The 17,566-nt window shown below is 56.0% G+C and overlaps 1 protein-coding gene across 1 annotated transcript in view; it reads right to left on the bottom strand.

The window, feature by feature from the left end:
* The window catches only part of CDH4 (cadherin 4), a 669,406-nt gene that overhangs the window by 34,671 nt on the left and 617,169 nt on the right, over positions 1-17,566 (bottom strand). The window contains exon 8 of the mRNA XM_021920848.2: positions 6,082-6,219. Within this exon, the coding sequence (XP_021776540.1) occupies positions 6,082-6,219 (138 nt within the window). The remainder of the gene's footprint in view (positions 1-6,081; positions 6,220-17,566) is intronic.

The raw sequence follows: 17,566 nt of genomic DNA, 5'->3' as shown, positions 1-17,566 counted from the left end.
TAGCTCAAAATTAACTTGAACCCCCCTTTTGGGCTTTTGGGTCCATAGGCCAGGCTGGCTTTCTCCCTTCCCAGAAAGGACACAGAGGTTGACCCATCTTCTTACCCCGGATTGGAGCACAACTGCAGGCAGCAGCTTGTCTGTGCCAGGGTGAGGGACACAATTGCTATCAATCGTCATTATTAATCATACAACAGCCACAGTGGCCATATTATTGCTGTTCTACTCATTGGGTCTTTCTTTGAGTCAGGTACGCTGCCAAGGGACTGATATCTGGGAACACTCGGTCTTCACACACCCATCAGGCAGGAACAGATGAGGAGACGGAGGCACAGAAGACTCTGCAACTTGCCCAAGGCCAACAACTGGTCAGTGGTGGAGCCAGGCTTGAAGCTGGGGAGTCTGTCCCAGCGCCCACCCCCAGCCCCTGGGTCCCACCTCTCCCATGCAGCTTGGACAGGCGGGTCCAGGGAGGCCTAAGAGACTGGCGGGAGCACTGTGGCTGGGAGGACTGAAGTGTTTACCTCCAGGCCGAGGGACCCCAGGTTTCTGTGTGTCCCGGCCTTAGGATTGTCCTTCCCAGTCCGTGGCTCCCCCATGTCTCTGGACCGACGTCCTGTTGGTCCCTGCCCCAGGATGGGCCCAGACTTGGGCTCTCAGAAATGCCCCCTCTGCAGCCGTCTCTAGGAAGCCGTTCCTGGTGGGAGGAGCAAGGAGGCGGGAGGTGATGTCAGGCGGGCGGGAGCTCCTGGTCCCTGCAGCCGCCACCTCTGTGCTCGGAAAAGCTGGCTCCGATTAATTATTTATGGCCGAGGCTTGCACAGAACACCCAAGCATAATTAAGGGCACTGAGTCCATTCTGATTTTCAGATACCCGATTCTTGTGCTCAGGACTCACGCTGAATTGTAATTTCTCCCCTTCTTCTGTAGAAGTCAGGGACTCACAGGGCTTGGCCAGGGTGGGTGTGCAGCCGGGCGTGAGGGGCCGGGGATCTGTGGGTGAGAGCTGCCCCGGGCCAGCCCAGCCAGTCCCCCTGCTGAGGTTGGCCAGTAGTCTGTCTACCCTGCAGAGCTGGGGCTGCCCTTCCTCCCGGTCAGGAGTGTCACTTCTGAGGAGGGACCGCAGGCCGCATCCTCAGGCGGCTTGGGGCGGGAACTTCCAGAAGGACCTCAAAAACATGAGGGCCACAGACCCACAGACCCCAGGGCTCCTAAGTTCAGCTGACACCCCTGCCTCTGGCAAAACCATTTGTAACCCCTTTGAGAGAAAAATCTGTATTTCCACATCAACTGTGATAACCAGGTACTGGCTGAGCCAGGCACGTCCTAAATGCTGGGGACCCACTCATCCTGCCCTTGGAGAGCCTGTGGGGAAACCAGCATGACTCCCTTCCCTCTTATTTAAAAAATATTTAACCTGATTTTATTCACACTTGCCTTGGGATGAGGAATAGATCATTCACAATGACAAAGTACAAAATATGTCTTATCAGGGATGCATTTTAAATGACAACAATAATATACCTTAATAATTTCTACCACCCTCTTCTTTTTTTTTTTGAGACGGAGTCGCTCTCTCTCCCAGGCTGGAGTGCAGTGGTGTGATCTCGGCTCACTCTAACCTCTGCCTCCCATGTTCAAGCAATTCTCTGCCTTAGCCTCCTGAGTAGCTGGGATTACAGGTGCATGCCATCACACCTGGGTAATTTTTTTTTTTTTTTTTGTATTTTTAGTAGAGATGGGTTTCACATCTTGGCCAGGCTAGTCTTGAAATCCTGACCTCGTGATCCACCTGCCTTGACCTCCCAAAGTGCTGGGATTACAGGCATGAGCCACCGTACCTGGACCTCCCTCTTTACCATTTGGGGAAACTGCGCTGAGAAGGTTTTGGTGACATTGCTACAAGCCCCTCACCTTTGAAAGGCCAAAACGGACAGGATGCCAGGTCTGTTAAAGCTGGAACCATGTCTGCTCACCACCCATCTCCATGCCCCTGGGATGGGGGCCTGGGGCACCACCCATGGCATTTTTAGAGCAGATTTATGTTGCTGAAGTCTTCAACTTCCACACAGATCAGCAGTGCTCCTGATGACACCTTGAGATGGGATTAATTCTAGGTGGAAAGTGGGGATGAAATCCTGCTGCTTGGCCGGGCGTGGCGGCTCATGCCTGTAATCCCAGCACTTTGGGAGGCCGAGACGGGCGGATCGCGAGGTCAGGAGATCGAGACCATCCTGGCTAACACGGTGAAACCCCGTCTCTACTAAAAAAACACAAAAAAACTAGCCGGGCGAGGTGGCGGCGCCTGTAGTCCCAGCTACTTGGGAGGCTGAGGCAGGAGAATGGCGGGAACCCGGGAGGCGGAGCTTGCAGTGAGCTGAGATCCGGCCACTGCACTCCAGCCTGGGCGACAGAGCGAGACTCCATCTCAAAAACAAAACAAAACAAAACAAAAAAAGAAATCCTGCTGCTCAGAGAGGTCCAGCGATCCGACCTTGGCTACGCAGCTGGCAGGGACCAAGAGGAGGGCTAGTGCTGGGCTTCCTGACGCCAGGGGGCCCTCCCTGTGGGCATGTGTGTGGGTGGGGGGGTGGGCTGGAGGAAGGCCTGTGGTGCCAGATCTCCAGGGTCGCCCTGTGCTGGCTGGACCTGTCCCTGAGAACTTCACTGCAGGACCCATGCAGTGGTCCTGCATAGGAGGCCTTGGGGCAGGGTCTGAAGCTTGTGTCCTCTGTGGCCACCAGCTTCTAGCACAGCAGACCCCACGCTTACCTGCTGGAGGCAGTGCTGAGGGCCGAGGGTCCCTGCTCAGCCTCACGTGGGCAGTGCAGCCGTGCTCAGAGCCAGTGAAGGGAAAATAACTTTTAATTAACATTTAGGACTCAGAACTGGATCATGCAAATCCCCTGCATCTCTGTAGCTTCTGCTGATTGTTCTTGATTAGGCTTGGTAAAAATAGCCTGGCGGCATGCGCAGCAGCGTGGCTGGCCCTCGCCATCCTGCTGGCCCCTTTGCCTGCTCCATCCCACGGTGAGGCATAGACAGTGTCCTGGGGCTCCTGCCTGTCACTCATCTTCAGAAGGACACACAAAGGGCCATCCTAACCCCGAGTACTTACAGACACCCCTTCCCCATGACCATGTGACCCAGTCACCTGGAAAAGCCACCCCAGGGTGGAGGGGACCCTCCCTGCCAGGGTCATTCATCCATTGTCCACTCACTAGCACGTCACCTCGCCGGCCTGACCAATGCAGCAGACTGCGGATCCTCTCCCAGCCTGTATTAGACCGGGAGGTGCTGTGGACACTGGCTGAGAAGCACCTAGACATATCTGCGTACTCCTCAAGAGATGCCATTTCCCTGCCCCGTGATCTGGGGCCTGGGACCTGCCTGAGGCCCTCTGGAACCAAGAATGGACAATGGCCCAACTCTGGGAGGTGCATGAGGCTGCAGTAGCCTGTGCTTAGCCATTGGAAAAGCACAGGGATGTGTCTCTCTAATAAATGCCATGGGGACCCTCTGCCCCAGTCCCAGGAGGAACAGCCCCAGGGTGGTGTGGCCGGTCAGCAGTGGCCGTGAGGGTAGCTCAGTGCCGAGGGCTGCTCAGTGCTGATCAGTGCGGGTGGCTGGTCGGTGCTGGTGGCTTGTCAGTGCTGGTCAGTACTGGTTGCTGGTCATTTTCGGTCAGTGCTGGTAAATGCTGGAGGCTGGTCAGTGCTGGTGGCTGGTCAGTGCTGGTCAGTGCTCATGCTGGTCAGTGCTTGTGGCTGGTCCACTAGGTCTAGAAGGGCCTCTGCCTTGGCTTCCCAGAGTCTCGGGAGGGGGACCAGAGACGAGTGGTAGGGCTTGCAATGGAATGATGGGATTCTCTGAATTTCGGGATTTAGGACCACAGTTCCCCTTGTTTATCTTCTGCCCCCCAACATCTCAGAGAATCAGGTCATCCCCACCTTTCGTTCAAGGGGACACAGAGGCAAGAATTCTCCCCTGCAATGTGCTTCCAGTTGCCTTGAGCCAAATGCAGAATTCCGCTGGGGGCTCAGTGTGACTCCTGGGCTGGCCGTTTGCAGAGGCATGTGCAGGTCAGAGACATCCTGCGGTTCTCCGTCTTCCTTCACAGGGATGCCGGCTCCAAGAAAGGCAGAGACACCTGCTCCACACAATGTGCGTCACCTTCTCCCCTCCCTCCCTGCCATCACTTCCTTCTCTTTCTTGGAGTCAGGGAGGAAGGACAGCTGGGGCTGCCTGGCCAGCTGTGTGGGTGCAGCCTGGCTGCGCTCTTGGGCCTGGACGTTATTATTCTCCAGGGCTCTGGGGTTAGCAGCTGCTTCCCCTATGTCCAGACTCCCCGGGAGCCTGGCCCTGAGCTTTTCCTGCCCGTTGCTCATTGGCCGGAAGAGAGCAAATAGAGACTGAAGCCAAGAGAGAGAAGGGGGTGTTTTCCAAACCAACTGAACGCCTTCCTGGCCAATTGTATGAGAGCTGTTGCATCCTGGGGCTGCGCCCTGTTAAATGCTCCTCGGGCTCCTGGTTGCCCTGGCTGCTTGCTGCCTGGGACTCACTGCCAGGAGCCTGAGGGCGCGCCTGGAGCATCCCAGCCCTGCCGCAGTGGTGCTGAGCTGGCTTCCTTCGCTGTGATCTGCCATCTTCCCACCAGATGGCGCTGTGTGCTCATGGCCACCCCTGCCTGGTGCAGCTGCGCCCGGGGCCCGGGATGCAGGACGCAGGAGGCCCAGATGCAGGACGGGTGCCGTGGTGAGGGGCTCTGGCCTTGAGTTGCCTTCTCAGCAAGCCGGCCTACCCACAGGGAGGAGCGTCTCCCTCCTGACCCCATCCCTTCCCGTCCTTGCTCCTGACCCCATCCCTTCCCGTCTCCCTCTTAGCCTTCCGCAGCCCAGAGTCCTCATCTGTCATTGGGTTAGTCGGGGTTAGCTGGGATCAGAGGCTGGCTCTGCACCCTGGCCGCACCCTGGGGCCCAAGGGGCAGCTCCACAGATGCAGCTGGTGCTGCTGCTGTCATTGCTGTCATGGCATTGCTATCATGATTGACACACAGCTCTGTGGGGGCCTAGGCCTGGGGGAGAAGCGGGTGATATGGTTGTAGGGGCAAAGAAAACCCTGAGATCCTGGCATCTCGGGGTCACGGTCACTCTGGGAGCCCTCGCTGACCCTCCCCTCTGCACGTCGCAGCCTGGTGCCTTAAACCTTCCTAGAGGGTTCCCGGGGCTGGGCCACGTGCCTGTGATGTCAGCACTGCTACAGGGGCCCAAAATGACAGCTTGGGGACACAGTGTTGCACCCCACGGACCCAGGGAGTCACCACAGAGGGTCCTGGTTGAAGAGAAGGGCAACAGCCGAGGCTGGGACCTCCCCAGATCGCCGGGCAGCAGGGAAGTGGGGCCATTGAATGTCTGTCGGCGCGGTGGCCTCTGCAGATTTCAAGGGAAGGGCCCCTCCTGGTGGTGCAGCTGCCCTGCTGGAATCCAGAGGAAGCGGGGGCCGCATGCCTTACAGCCCTGTCTCCACCATGTTCCCACCAGACAGAGTTTGGCCCCCTGTGAACTGGGGGCTCAGGACCTCGCAGTGGACTTTCAACAACATTCAGTGAGTGGTCACTCAGGTCCCAAGCAGCCGGTATGGGGTCCAGTCATGACCCCCTTTCTGCCAACAGCGGGCCATAGAGGGTCAGCCAAGTTCCACACACAGGATAGACCCACCATGCCAATGCTCCATCTGGGCATCCCCCAAGAAGGTCCCACACGCACGCCTCCCAAAGTGGCAGTAACATCAGCCCAAACAGTACCAGATAACTCCTCCAGACATCACAGAGATGCCTCCCAGGTGGCAACCGACCTCCGCTGCAGGTCCCCTCCCTGGCTGAGCCCTGGCCTCTCCCCTACTGCGCACACCAGGAGTGGAGCCACTCCACACAGCAGCCCCTGCTGCCCAGGGCCTTTCTTACATGCTACCTGCCAAGCACCCATCAGACAGAGCTGCAGAGAGAGAGGGAGCTGCGCCGCACGTCAGTGCATTCCTGCCCCGCACAGGCCATGCATCACTGGGCGGTTTCGAGGGACTCACCGTGCTGGCGGTAAATTCCGGCGGGTTGTCATTCACATCTGTCACCGTGATGATGGCTGTGGCTGTGTTTGAGAGGCCATAGTTGAGATTTCCTTCCATGTCTGTGGCCTGAACGATGACTGTGTACTGCTGAACTTTCTGGAAGGGAGACACCAGTTGAGAAAGAACAGAGAATCAGTTTGGGTTTTAATTGACAGGGTACTTATGGAAAGAAATCTGTTCACAGGAACGGAGTTCCTGGAGCCAGTTCTCTTTCATCGGGGCTATGTGCTGGGCGCAGGGCCTTCTCCAAGCCTCCTGGATGACACTGTCGGAGTAAGTTTCTCCTCCCCTCGCCATGACTTAAGATGTGGCATGAAGAGGTTTGCTTGTGTTTTCGTCTCTGTGGTCCTGCCATTAATAGGGGTAGATCACGTTTGGTGCCAAGATAGAAGGGAGGAGAACAGGGGAGCCCAGAGGGCGCTGGGGTTGCATTCGGTCTGGAAAACCAAGCAGGGAGTTTGCAAAGGGAGGTATGCCCCACAGATGCGGGTCAGGAGGGACCTCGTTTCTTGAGTGTCTACCTTGTCCAGCTGAACTATGGGTCAGACATTCAAATGGGAAGAAAAGACAAACCCTTTGCCTTCTCTTTGCAGGTGTGGAGATGCAAGCATGCTCTCTGCTGGAAAACGCAGTCCTGACAGGGCAGTTTACCGCGCAGGCGCAGGTGTGAGCTTCAAATGGCAAATAAGGCTTGGCGGGATGAGTGCATTTTATTAAGCATTGAAGGAGTCTCATGGCCTTTCTCTGCAGAGCCTTTGCTGGGAGTCCGTCAGTGCCAAAATCCCTGAGCTGGCAGAGGTGGCTTTTCCACACCTCTGTTCTGACCCAGAGGCATGAACTTCTGAGGTGACAGCTGAGGACAAGCTTGTGGGCAGCTCCCTGAGGACAAGCTTGTGGGCAGCTCCCTGCTGGGACCACAGCCCGCCTCTCACCAGTACCATTAGGGGAGGGGATTCTGGGGACCAAAGCAAAAAAGGGACCCTGTGAAAAGCTCTCCAAGTGACAAACAACCCTGAGTCTTGCTTCTCTAAGAGGTTAAGGGAGAAGACCAGTTCCTAGCAGTGTGATTCAGTGAAACACGCTCAAGTTCCATAAACTGGCTCCATAAGGAATTACCAACAGCAGATGGCCACCAATATTTTCTCTTTCCAACCATCATCCATCCATCTCTCCACCCAGCCACGCACCCCCTGATCCACCATCCCTGCATTCACCCATTCATCCATCTATCCATCCACTCACCCACACATCCATCTATCCATCCACTCACCCAACCATCCACTATCCCTCTATCTGCCCTACATCCATCTATCCATCCACCCACTCACCCATCTACCATCCCTGTATTCATGCACCCATCCACCATCCCTCTATTCACTCACTCATCCATCTATCCATCCAACCACCTACCCATCCACCATCCCTCTACTCATCCGACCCGATCCACCCTGTCCATCCATCTATCCATCCATCCATTCCATCCATTCCATCCATCTATCCATCCATCCATCCATTCCACCATCCATCTATCCATCCACCCCTCCATTCCATTCCATCCATCTATCCATCCACCCCTCCATCCACCATCCATTCACCACCATCCATCTATCCATCCACTCCATTCCATCCCTATTCCACCCCACCATCCATCCATCCACCCACCCCTCCATCCACCATCCCTCTATTCACCCACCCATCCATCTATCCATCCACCCCTCCATTCCCTCTATTCACCCACCCATCCATCTATCCATCCACCCCGCCTCATCCACCGTCCATTCCGCCCGCCGTCCGTCTGTCCGTCACCATCTCTGTTCGCCCGCCATCTGCCGTCCTCGTTCCGCCCCGTCCGTCCATCCTGTCCACTCTGTTCGTCCACCCCGTTCGTTTGTCCGGTACCTGTCAGACCGCCGTCCTGTGTTCGCCCGCCCATCCATTCCATCCATCCATCCATCCACCATCCATCTATTCCACCATCCATCCACCACCCCTCCATCCACCATCCATCCATTCCACCCATCCATCCATCCATTCCATCCATCTATCCATTCCACCATCCATGTCCATTCCATCCATCTATCCACCATCCTCATTCCGTCCATCTATCCATCCACCACCATCTACCATCCATCCATCCTGTCCTCCATTCCATCCACCATTCATTTATCCATCCACCACCATCCCTGTATTCATCCACCCCGTCCAGTCTATCCGCTCTGATTCGCCCCGCCATTGCGTCTGTCAAATCCTGCCCCTCCGTCCGCCATCTCTGTTCTGCCTGTCCGTCTCAATCGTCACCCGCCCGCCAAATCTGCCGTCATCTGTTCGCCCGTCCGATCCATTCCATTCCACCCATTCATTCCATCCATCCACCACCCTTCATCCATTCCACCATCTATTCCTTCATCTGTCCACCCATCCACTGTTCCATCCATCCATCTATTCCACCACCATTCATTTGTCCATCCACCCTTCCATTCCATCCTTCCATTCCTTCCATCCATCCACCCCTCCATCCTGTCCATCCATCCATCCATCCATTCCATTCCATCCATCCACCATTCATCCCTCCTTTCCACCCATCCATCCATCTATCCCTTCTTCCATTCATTTGTCCATCCACCACCCAGCCACCATCCATTCCACCACCATCTATTCATCTATTCCTTCATCCTGTCCATCTTCCACCTCCATCCTGTCCTCTGCTCGCCCCGTCCGTCCGTCTGTCCACTCTCGTTCGCCGCCATTCATTGATCTACCCACCCACCCAACCACACCATCCCTCTATTCACCCACCCATCCATCTATCCCTCTATTCACCCACCCATCCATTTATCCATCCAGCTATCCACCCATACACCCTCTGTCCCTCCCTCTTTCTACCTTTCCATCCCTCTGTCTTTCTATTCCTTCCTCCTTCCCTCCAAGACCAGCCAGCCCCAAGCCAAAGTGGCAGCTGATGAGAGATGGATGAATAAGCCCAGCCAAGGATGGAAGGGTTTTCCAGCTGAGCCTAGCCCAAATTGCCAATTTGTGGAATTGTGAGCTAAATAAATAGAAATAAATGGTGGTTGTTTTAGGCTGCTAAGTTTTGGGATCTTTTGTTATGCAGCAAAAACTCCCTGGCATACATCCAAACCCTTAACATGGCCGCAGCACTCCATGTGTCATGGCTGCTAACCCCTCTGGGGCCTCATCTTGAATCAAGCTCCTCAGCCCCCAGATGTCCTTTCCCACGGAATTCTCTCCTGGCCCTCCAGCCGAGCATGCTGTCAGCTCAGCCTGCTCTTCATCCATGTCTCATTCCTGGCTTGCACTTTTACATTTGCTGTGTCCTCCCTTGATTGTTGTCTGTGTCCCTTGCCAACCTGAGCTCTGGGGGCCATGGCTGTCTCATCCATCACCCACTGTGTCTCCAGAGCCAAACATGGGTCCAACACAGAGTAGGTGCCCCATGACAGCAAGTTACTGTTGCCAACAACTCTGGTGACAACAGAAGATCTGAGGAATGACACAGGGGCCTGGTGCTCCATGAGGTGTCTGGATGGTCTGTGGACAGCTGTGAGTCACCAAGGGGCATCACATGATCCAACTTATACATGTAGCAAGCGATGGCCTGTGGGCTGAATCTGCCCATCACTGTTATTGTAAATAAAGTTTTATTGGCACATGGCTATGCTCATTTACTGACACATTATCTACAGCTGCTTTCACACTTGCCAGGCAGAGCCAAGTATCTGCACAGAGACTGTATGCCCCACAAAACCTAAAATATGGACCACCTGGTACTTTACATAAGACGTTTGCTGACCTTGGGCTCCAATGTCAGGCAGTGTAAGCCACTGCCACCTGGACAGGCCTGAGAGTGAGGCCACAAGCATCTCAGGGAGGGAGGGCTGGGGAGTCAGGGGAGGCTTCCAGGAAGAGGCAGTCACGCTGCCTGAAGGTGACAGGGTGAACTGAGGGCAGGGCTGGGAGGTGCAGTTGGACCTGGGAGGTGGGAACACAGCAGCCAATCAGGCTCAGGGGTGTTCCACATGGCCTCCACCCAAACCAGGGTGACTGTGGCCTGGTGACCAGGCCCAGCCTACATGGGGCCAGGGCTCAGTGCAGTGGGGCGCTGGCTCCTGGGCCCCCTAGTGATGAGGCAACATGTGCCTCATCACACAGCCCTGACTGTTGTTCTGAGAGATCTCCCTGAAGGAGGCAGGTGTCAGGGGCCTCTTGGAAGGGCAGGAAACTGCTTCTCGGCCCATGCCTGCATGGCCCCTGCAGGGGATCAGTCACCTGGAGAGAGAGGGGAGGACTGCAGAACTCAGAGCTCCTGCAGGGCCGAGGAGAGTGGGCTGCTCAGACTCCCTGCAGGAGAGGGTTCCGGGGAGGCTGTGAGGCTCAGCAGGACAGGGAGGGGCCTGCAGGCTGCAGAGCCGTCAGCAACCTGGGCCTCCTGTATTTGGTGGCCCCCTCTGTAAAATGAGGCAGGACCGTGTGCTCTGCTGACCGCACAGCTGTGACTAGTTGCTGAGACAGTGAACAGGAACGTGCAGCCCAAACCAGGTTTTCATTGTTTCTCCCATTGTTGGCTTTCTCCCCTCCCTCATTACCCCAACATCTGCCCCACATGACGCCCTGTGTGCACGGTGCCCCCCACACCTCCTATCCCTGCCCTTCTGTGCTTGTGGCTGTGTTGTTCCTCTCCGTCCTCCCGCTGGTGAGACCCCACTCTTCCTTCCAGAATGAGCTCCCCTCGTGCCTCTGGAATTGATCTTGCCTCCCTAATTAACCCTGGAGATGCAGCATGACCTGGACAGCCACAACCCTGCCCACATCTGCTGTAGGCCGGACTCTCCTGGAAGACCCAGAATGCCCCGAGGACTGAGTCTTGTCCAGCTTTGTGTCCAAAGTACCAGGTACAGACCTGGCACACAGTAGGTAATCGGTGTCTGTTGAGGGAACCAAGTTAATGAGTCATGCTTAACAGAGCTGATATTTACCAAGACGACTAGAACCTGGAGTCAAGGAGATACAAACAAATAACAGAAATAGCTTACATTTACTTGGGTGCTACATCCTATTTTGATAGTTCTCTCACAGTAGGTTAACCCTTATCTGCTCCCATTTTTCCTCTCTCCCTCATCCTTCTATCCATCCCCTTACCCACCCACCCATCATTTACCCATCCATCATCTGCACACCCATCATGCATCATCCACCCATCCATCCATTCATAATCCATCCACCCACCTGTCCATCATCCATCATCCACCTTTGCATCCATCATCCATCATCCATCCATCCACTCACCCATCCATCATCCATCTATCCACCCATCCATTATCTGTCCATCCATCATCCATTCATCTATCCACCCATCCATCATCCACCATCCACTGATCCATCCATCATCCATCTATCCATCCATCCATCATCTATCCATCCATCATCCATCCATCCACTCACTCATTCATCATTGATCCATCCACCCATCCATCACCCATCCATCCATCCACCATCTATCCATCCATCATCCATCCATCCACTCACTCATCCATCATTGATCCATTTACCCATCCATCAACCATCATCCATCCACTCACTAATCCATCATCCATCCATCATCCACTCACTCATCCATCATTCATCCATCCATCATCCATTCATCCATCATCCATCCATCACCCACCATCCATCCATCCATCCATCCATCCATCCATCGTCCCTCATCCCACCATCCACTCCTCCATCCATCATCCATCCATCATCATCCATCCATCATCCATTCATCCATCATCCATTTCGTCATCACCCATTCGTCCATTGTCTGTTCATTCATCATCACCGTCTCCCATCCAACCATCATCCATCCACTCCACTATCCATCCATCCATCCATCCATCCACTCATCCATCCATTCCATCCATCCATCATCCATTCATCCATCATCCATCCATCACCCACCATCCATCCATCCATCCATCCATCCATCCATCCATCCATCATCCCTCATCCACCATCCACTCACTCATCCATCATCCATCCATCCATCATCCATTCATCCATCATCCATTCATCCATCACCCATTCATCTATTATCTATTCATTCATCATCCACCATCTCCCTACCCATCCATCAACCATCATCCACCATCCACTCACTAATCCATCATCCATCCATCATCCACTCACTCATCCATCAATCATCCATCCATCATCCATTCATCCATCATCCAAATCCATCCGCCACCGTCCGTCCGTCCATCCGTCCGATGTCCAAATCCCAGTCCATCCATCGTCCTCATCCACCGTCCGCTCGCTCGTCCGTCGTCCGTCCGTCCGTCGTCCGTTCGTCATCGTCCATTTCATCCATCGCCTTACGTTCGTCTATTGTCTGTTCGTTTCATCGTCCGCGTCCTGCCCGTCCAAATCGTCATCATCCACCATCCACCCACCCATCATCCATCCATCCATCCATCCATCCATCCATCCATCCATCCATCCATCTATCCTTTAGAGACACCTCTCCTTATGTCAGGTGTATTACAACCACCCAGTAAGGAAGCTGAGGATCTCTCATCCATCCATGAGATAAGGAGACTGAAGGAGGTGAGAGAGGCTTCTCCATGGAAGTGCAAGGGGAGCTGGTTGTGGAAGGAAGGTGGGGGCTCACTAGAGGGAGGAGGGAGTGACAGCATGAGCTGCAGGCACAGCAGGGCTGGGGCAGGAGGTATGAGGTACACGGTGCAGAACAGGGCATTACTGGGGGCTAATGCGGAGGCTGTGAGGGAGGGGAGAAAACCAACAATGGGGAGAGAAACAATAAAAACCCAGTTTTGGCTGCATGTTCCTGTTCACTATTTCAGTGACTGGTGTCACACTGCATGGTCAGTGGAGCTCATGTTTCTTTACCATTTACAGAGGGGATGACTGAATTCGGTGAGGGCCAGGCAGCCTCATGACCTCCCCAGTGCTACACAGCTGACCAGGGCAGAGTGAGGGGCCGGTTGGGGTCCCTGACGCTGGGTTGGTCTGCGCTTCCGGCCTTTGTTATGGATGGGACTCAGGCAGCACCAACAATGTCCACAGTGACATCAGCTCGATGCCCGCTGGGTCTCCTGAATGTGGGATGGACGTCATAGAAACAGCAGAGCTGGCACCACCCTTGAATGGCTGCTCTTTGCAACCTCAGGGTCAGGATCTGCCTTCTAACTGTGGATCAATGTGTGTCCAGACATTCGCCAGGCCTGAGGCCTTGGACTTCATGGCACTGCCCACGGCAGAGGTCCCTGCCCCCAGGCTTCTTGCCTCAGGATCCCAACAGAAAGAAAATGTGCCTTCCTGTTCATCACGACAGAGACCAGCCAGCCCACCTCTGGAAGCTTCTCCAGCCTGGCCGCGTTCTCCTTCACCTGTGAGCATGCGGCCCTCCCTCGCAGTGGCTGGATGGAGCCTGAAGGCTGGCTCTGCCTCTGGCTAGGACACTGCAGAGATGGGCTGGGGACGGTGTCAGCACCAGTGCACAGGCTTGCCAATGCGAACCCAAACGCCAGGTACACATGGCACCTTGGCGAGGGGCCGGAATCCTGCCTGCGGAGCCTCATTTCATCCGTGCCCCATCTATGTGCACCGGCTGTGGCGGTGGCTCCGTGGGGATATGGCTGCATCTCACCTCAGTCCCTGCTCCCCGAGGAAACAGAATTGGGTTTTCTGACAGGGTAGCAGGCAGCCTCGCTGTGGACACTTTCTTCATTTCTCACCCAAGTTTCTCTTGTTCTTTACAAATCCGATTCTCTTCCCCCTCCCAGGACAGATTTGGAAATTGAAGCTGCAGGGGGCTCTCAGCAGCCTCTTTCCCGGGCGCGATGTCCCCCTCAGGCGGTGCCCCACTGCCTGCCTGCACCAGCTCCCCTTGGCCACCCATCCTGCAGTGTGGGGCCCCCAGGCCGCTCTCAGCTACGTGTTTATTTGGCTGTGGCCGCCTCCTCCTGCAGCACGGCACCGCCGGAAGGACCAGACTGGAAAACAGGAGACTGACACAGGCCGGCGGCAAAGGGAGGGATCCAAGCAGAGAAGAATGTCAGCCCGCGGAGAAACCGCTGTCACAGACCTGCAGCATGACATCATTCTCCAAGTCTCCATTTCTTCAGTCATCGAATCAGAGCCGGTTCATGGAAGCCACCCCTGGCTGCGGTGCTTTCAATGTATAGGAAAGAAATGTATTCTTTTCTATATACTGAAAATAAATAAAGCATTATAGAAACCCAGAGACACATACAGTGTATTGTGTGTGCACGTGTGTGTGTGCGTGTTTGTGCACGTGTGTGCATGCCTGTGTGTGTATATACACACATGTGTGCACCTCTGCAGGCATGTAAACCCACATGTGCATGGATGTGCATGCATTGTGTGTTGTCTGTGTGTGTGCAGCTGACTGCCACTAGAGGGCAGCTGGGTCTCGATTTTGAGAGGCAGGGCAGGGGTGTCTCCTGGCTGGGTGGGGGCAGGAAGCTAGACCCCCAAGAAGGAAGAAGTCTCCAAGGAGACCCCCGGGAGCAGCCAGTGGCCTTCCTGTTGGCGGGGCTTCTGAAGTCCAGGCAGGTTGGCCTGGCACCCCTGGGAGCACTGGGGAGGTGGGGTCAGGCTCCTGACCTCATCACTGTCCCCACCTCCCCCTTTTCCAGGATGGTATCTGGGACGAGAGGGTGGGTGAGCAGGACTCAGGCATGTGCTCGTGAGGCAGCCACGGGAGCTCTCGCAGACGGGTTGCTTGCAGACGTGGCTGGTCTGTACGTAGCCGGCCAGGGCTGGCTTGGCTGGAGGTTTTGATGTATTTATCTAAAAGGCTTACACGGGGCTGCACCCTTTGCCCTCAAGTGCATTTCATTCCTATGAGGCAGGCGAGGGGAGCCCCACGTTCGCCTGTTCTCAGAGGAGTCTGGCACCTCCTCCTGGTGCCTCAACAGACCTTGCGGTGTGCGTGGGCCGTGTGCAGCCTTCCAAGGGCCTGTGCGGCACAGGGGCACGGCGTCCTCCCACTTTGCAGAAGATGAAGGCCCAGGACTTCCCCGAGGTCAGGGGCTGGTGAGTGCTCTGGAGGCCGGCAAGTGTCTCCCAGCCTTCATGGGACAAACAGATGATCCAGGACTCAGCTCTGGACCAGCGTCCCAGAGTCCCCTCTCCATGGCTGACATATGCAGCCTCCACTTCCCATGTCAATCCTCGATGGAGGTGTCTGGGCAGGCAGCGGGAGTCCTGCACAGCCAGGTGTGCCCTGCTGGACGCCTGCTCGTTTCCTGGGCTGGGGCCCCTACCCTTCCTGCTTCTGCCGGATGCAGGGAACATGGCAGAGGTCTCTGGAGCCAGCCATGCCGTCAGCAGTGGAGCTGCAGTGAATTCATTAAAAAGTGATTTGGCCATTTTCAAGTTCAAGAGGAGGGAAGAAAACCACAGTGGGCCATCCCTGGGGTTTTTGCTCACCTCCCCATAGCTCAGCATGTAAATTTTGCAGAACAGCCATCAATAATGCAGGCGGCCGGCCTGCCCTAGAAAGGCATCAAAGCTTCCTGAGTTGAGTGTGCCCTGCCCATACCCAGCATCGGCTGGCCGGCCGCACAGCCAGTGATGCACCCTGGCAGGAGCCATGCCTGGAGCTCAGATCCTGAAGTTCTCCTGGGTGCTGCCCCCACCCCAGTCACCATCTAGGGGTGGTCTCATCTGCCAGGCTGCAAGCACGCCTCCCCCACCTGCTCCGGGCTCCTGCACCTAGAGGTGGTCCGAATGGGGATATAAAAGGAGTCCCAAGGCCCTGCAGCCCAGGCTTGCAGACGCCCTGCATCCCTTCCTTCTGGGTGAGCCGGAGCCAGTGCCAGCGTGACGGTGGCTGCCGCTCTGGAAGCTTCTCCAGCTCCTCTCAGGTCAGCGCTGCTCCCACCGCATCCTCCTGGACCACACACTCCCCAAGGGTCTTCCCAGCTGTCACTGCTGGAACCTCCATCCCCTTGGAAGCCGACAGACGGAGCAGACAGAGGGCCGGGCCCTGCTCCGTGTCTCCTCCTCAGGCTGCACAGCACCTGGGGTCTGCCCGGAGCCTGAGAATGTGACTCCGGCACGAAGATTAGATGCCGTGGGAGGAGGGAGTGCAGGCACCACGGAAAACAGGCTGGCAGGTCCTCACAAGTCAAGAGTCAATACAGGGCCTGGCAGCTTCACTCCTGGGTATGTATCCAAAAGAGCTCAAACCAGGGGTTCTGACAAACACTTGCACGCCCTCGTTCAAAGCAGCACCATTCACAGCAGCCAAAAGGGCCAGACAAGTGTCCACTGAGCGATGCACGGACAAAGAGAACGTGGTTGCCCCATGAAGCGGAATATTATTCAGCCACGAAGAGGCATGAAACACAGACACGAGCTACCACGGTGACGCTTGGTGAGAGACGCCAGACACGAAACGCCATGCGTGGAACGAGCCCACTTACAGGAAACGTCCAGAATAGGCAAATCCATAGAAGCACAGAAGCGGAAGGAAGATTCGGGGCTGCCGGGGCTCACTACCCCCTGGCTCTGCGGACTGTGCCTCCTCCAGGAGGAGGGGCTGAAACCCGGGGACCCGGCCCCTTAGCTGCCCAGGCTGCTGCGTTGAAGGAAGCGTGTCTTGCCCAACCTTCCGCTCAGCTGCCCTTTGCACACCCAGGACAGCGACGTGCAGCTGCCTCAGCTCTTGTGGGTTTTAGGATCCCTTGGGGCCTCCGGTGTCCCCAGCCCTGGCTGTACTCACTGGTGGTCCAGAGCCTCTGCGCTGTGCCCCCAAGCCCAACTCCAGCGGACCCTCGCCTCTCACTCTATAGCCAGGTTTGCTTTCTGCTGCGTAGAGCTGGATCAAACGCAGAGAAAACGCCGACCTTTCCCAGTTCCAGGCAGCGAGTCCTCCCTTGGCCTGGTGCTGGGGGCAGGAGGCCACAAAGAAGATCTCTGCTTTGTAAATCCACAAAACCCACCGCATGGGGGTGGACGGGGTGGGGGATGCTGGGACCCTCTTGCTTCCCCCATCTGTCTCTCTCTCCGTCTCTTTCTCTCTGTCTCTCACATTCTCTGCTGGGCACAGAGGGAAGAGGAGCTGCCAGGAATGACTGCTGGTGATTCCAAGTGTCTAGATGTCTGGGAAGAACAAGATGGTGGCAGGCAGGGGAGGTCCCATCAGCCCAGCAGGCACTGGGGGCTCCTCCCTGGGGCTCTTCTGACCCCCGACCCCTGGGTCTCAGAGGAGAACACCTCCCTCTCCAGGGGCCAGGCAGTCACACCCGACCGTGGAGGGCCACGTGTGTGGAGGGCCACGTGCCTGAGCTCTCCAGGGGCCCGGGGTTTCTGAGCCACGGATTCCAGTGGCTCTCGGAGTCCTTGCCCTCCTGTGGCTGATGCTCTGGGGAAGCTTTTCCCAAACTGGGCACTG

Source organism: Papio anubis, chromosome 16 (assembly GCF_008728515.1).
Source record: "Papio anubis isolate 15944 chromosome 16, Panubis1.0, whole genome shotgun sequence".
Lineage (NCBI taxonomy): Eukaryota > Metazoa > Chordata > Mammalia > Primates > Cercopithecidae > Papio > Papio anubis.
Note: the sequence above shows the minus strand (reverse complement) of the source record. Positions and strands in the feature narration are given on the sequence as shown.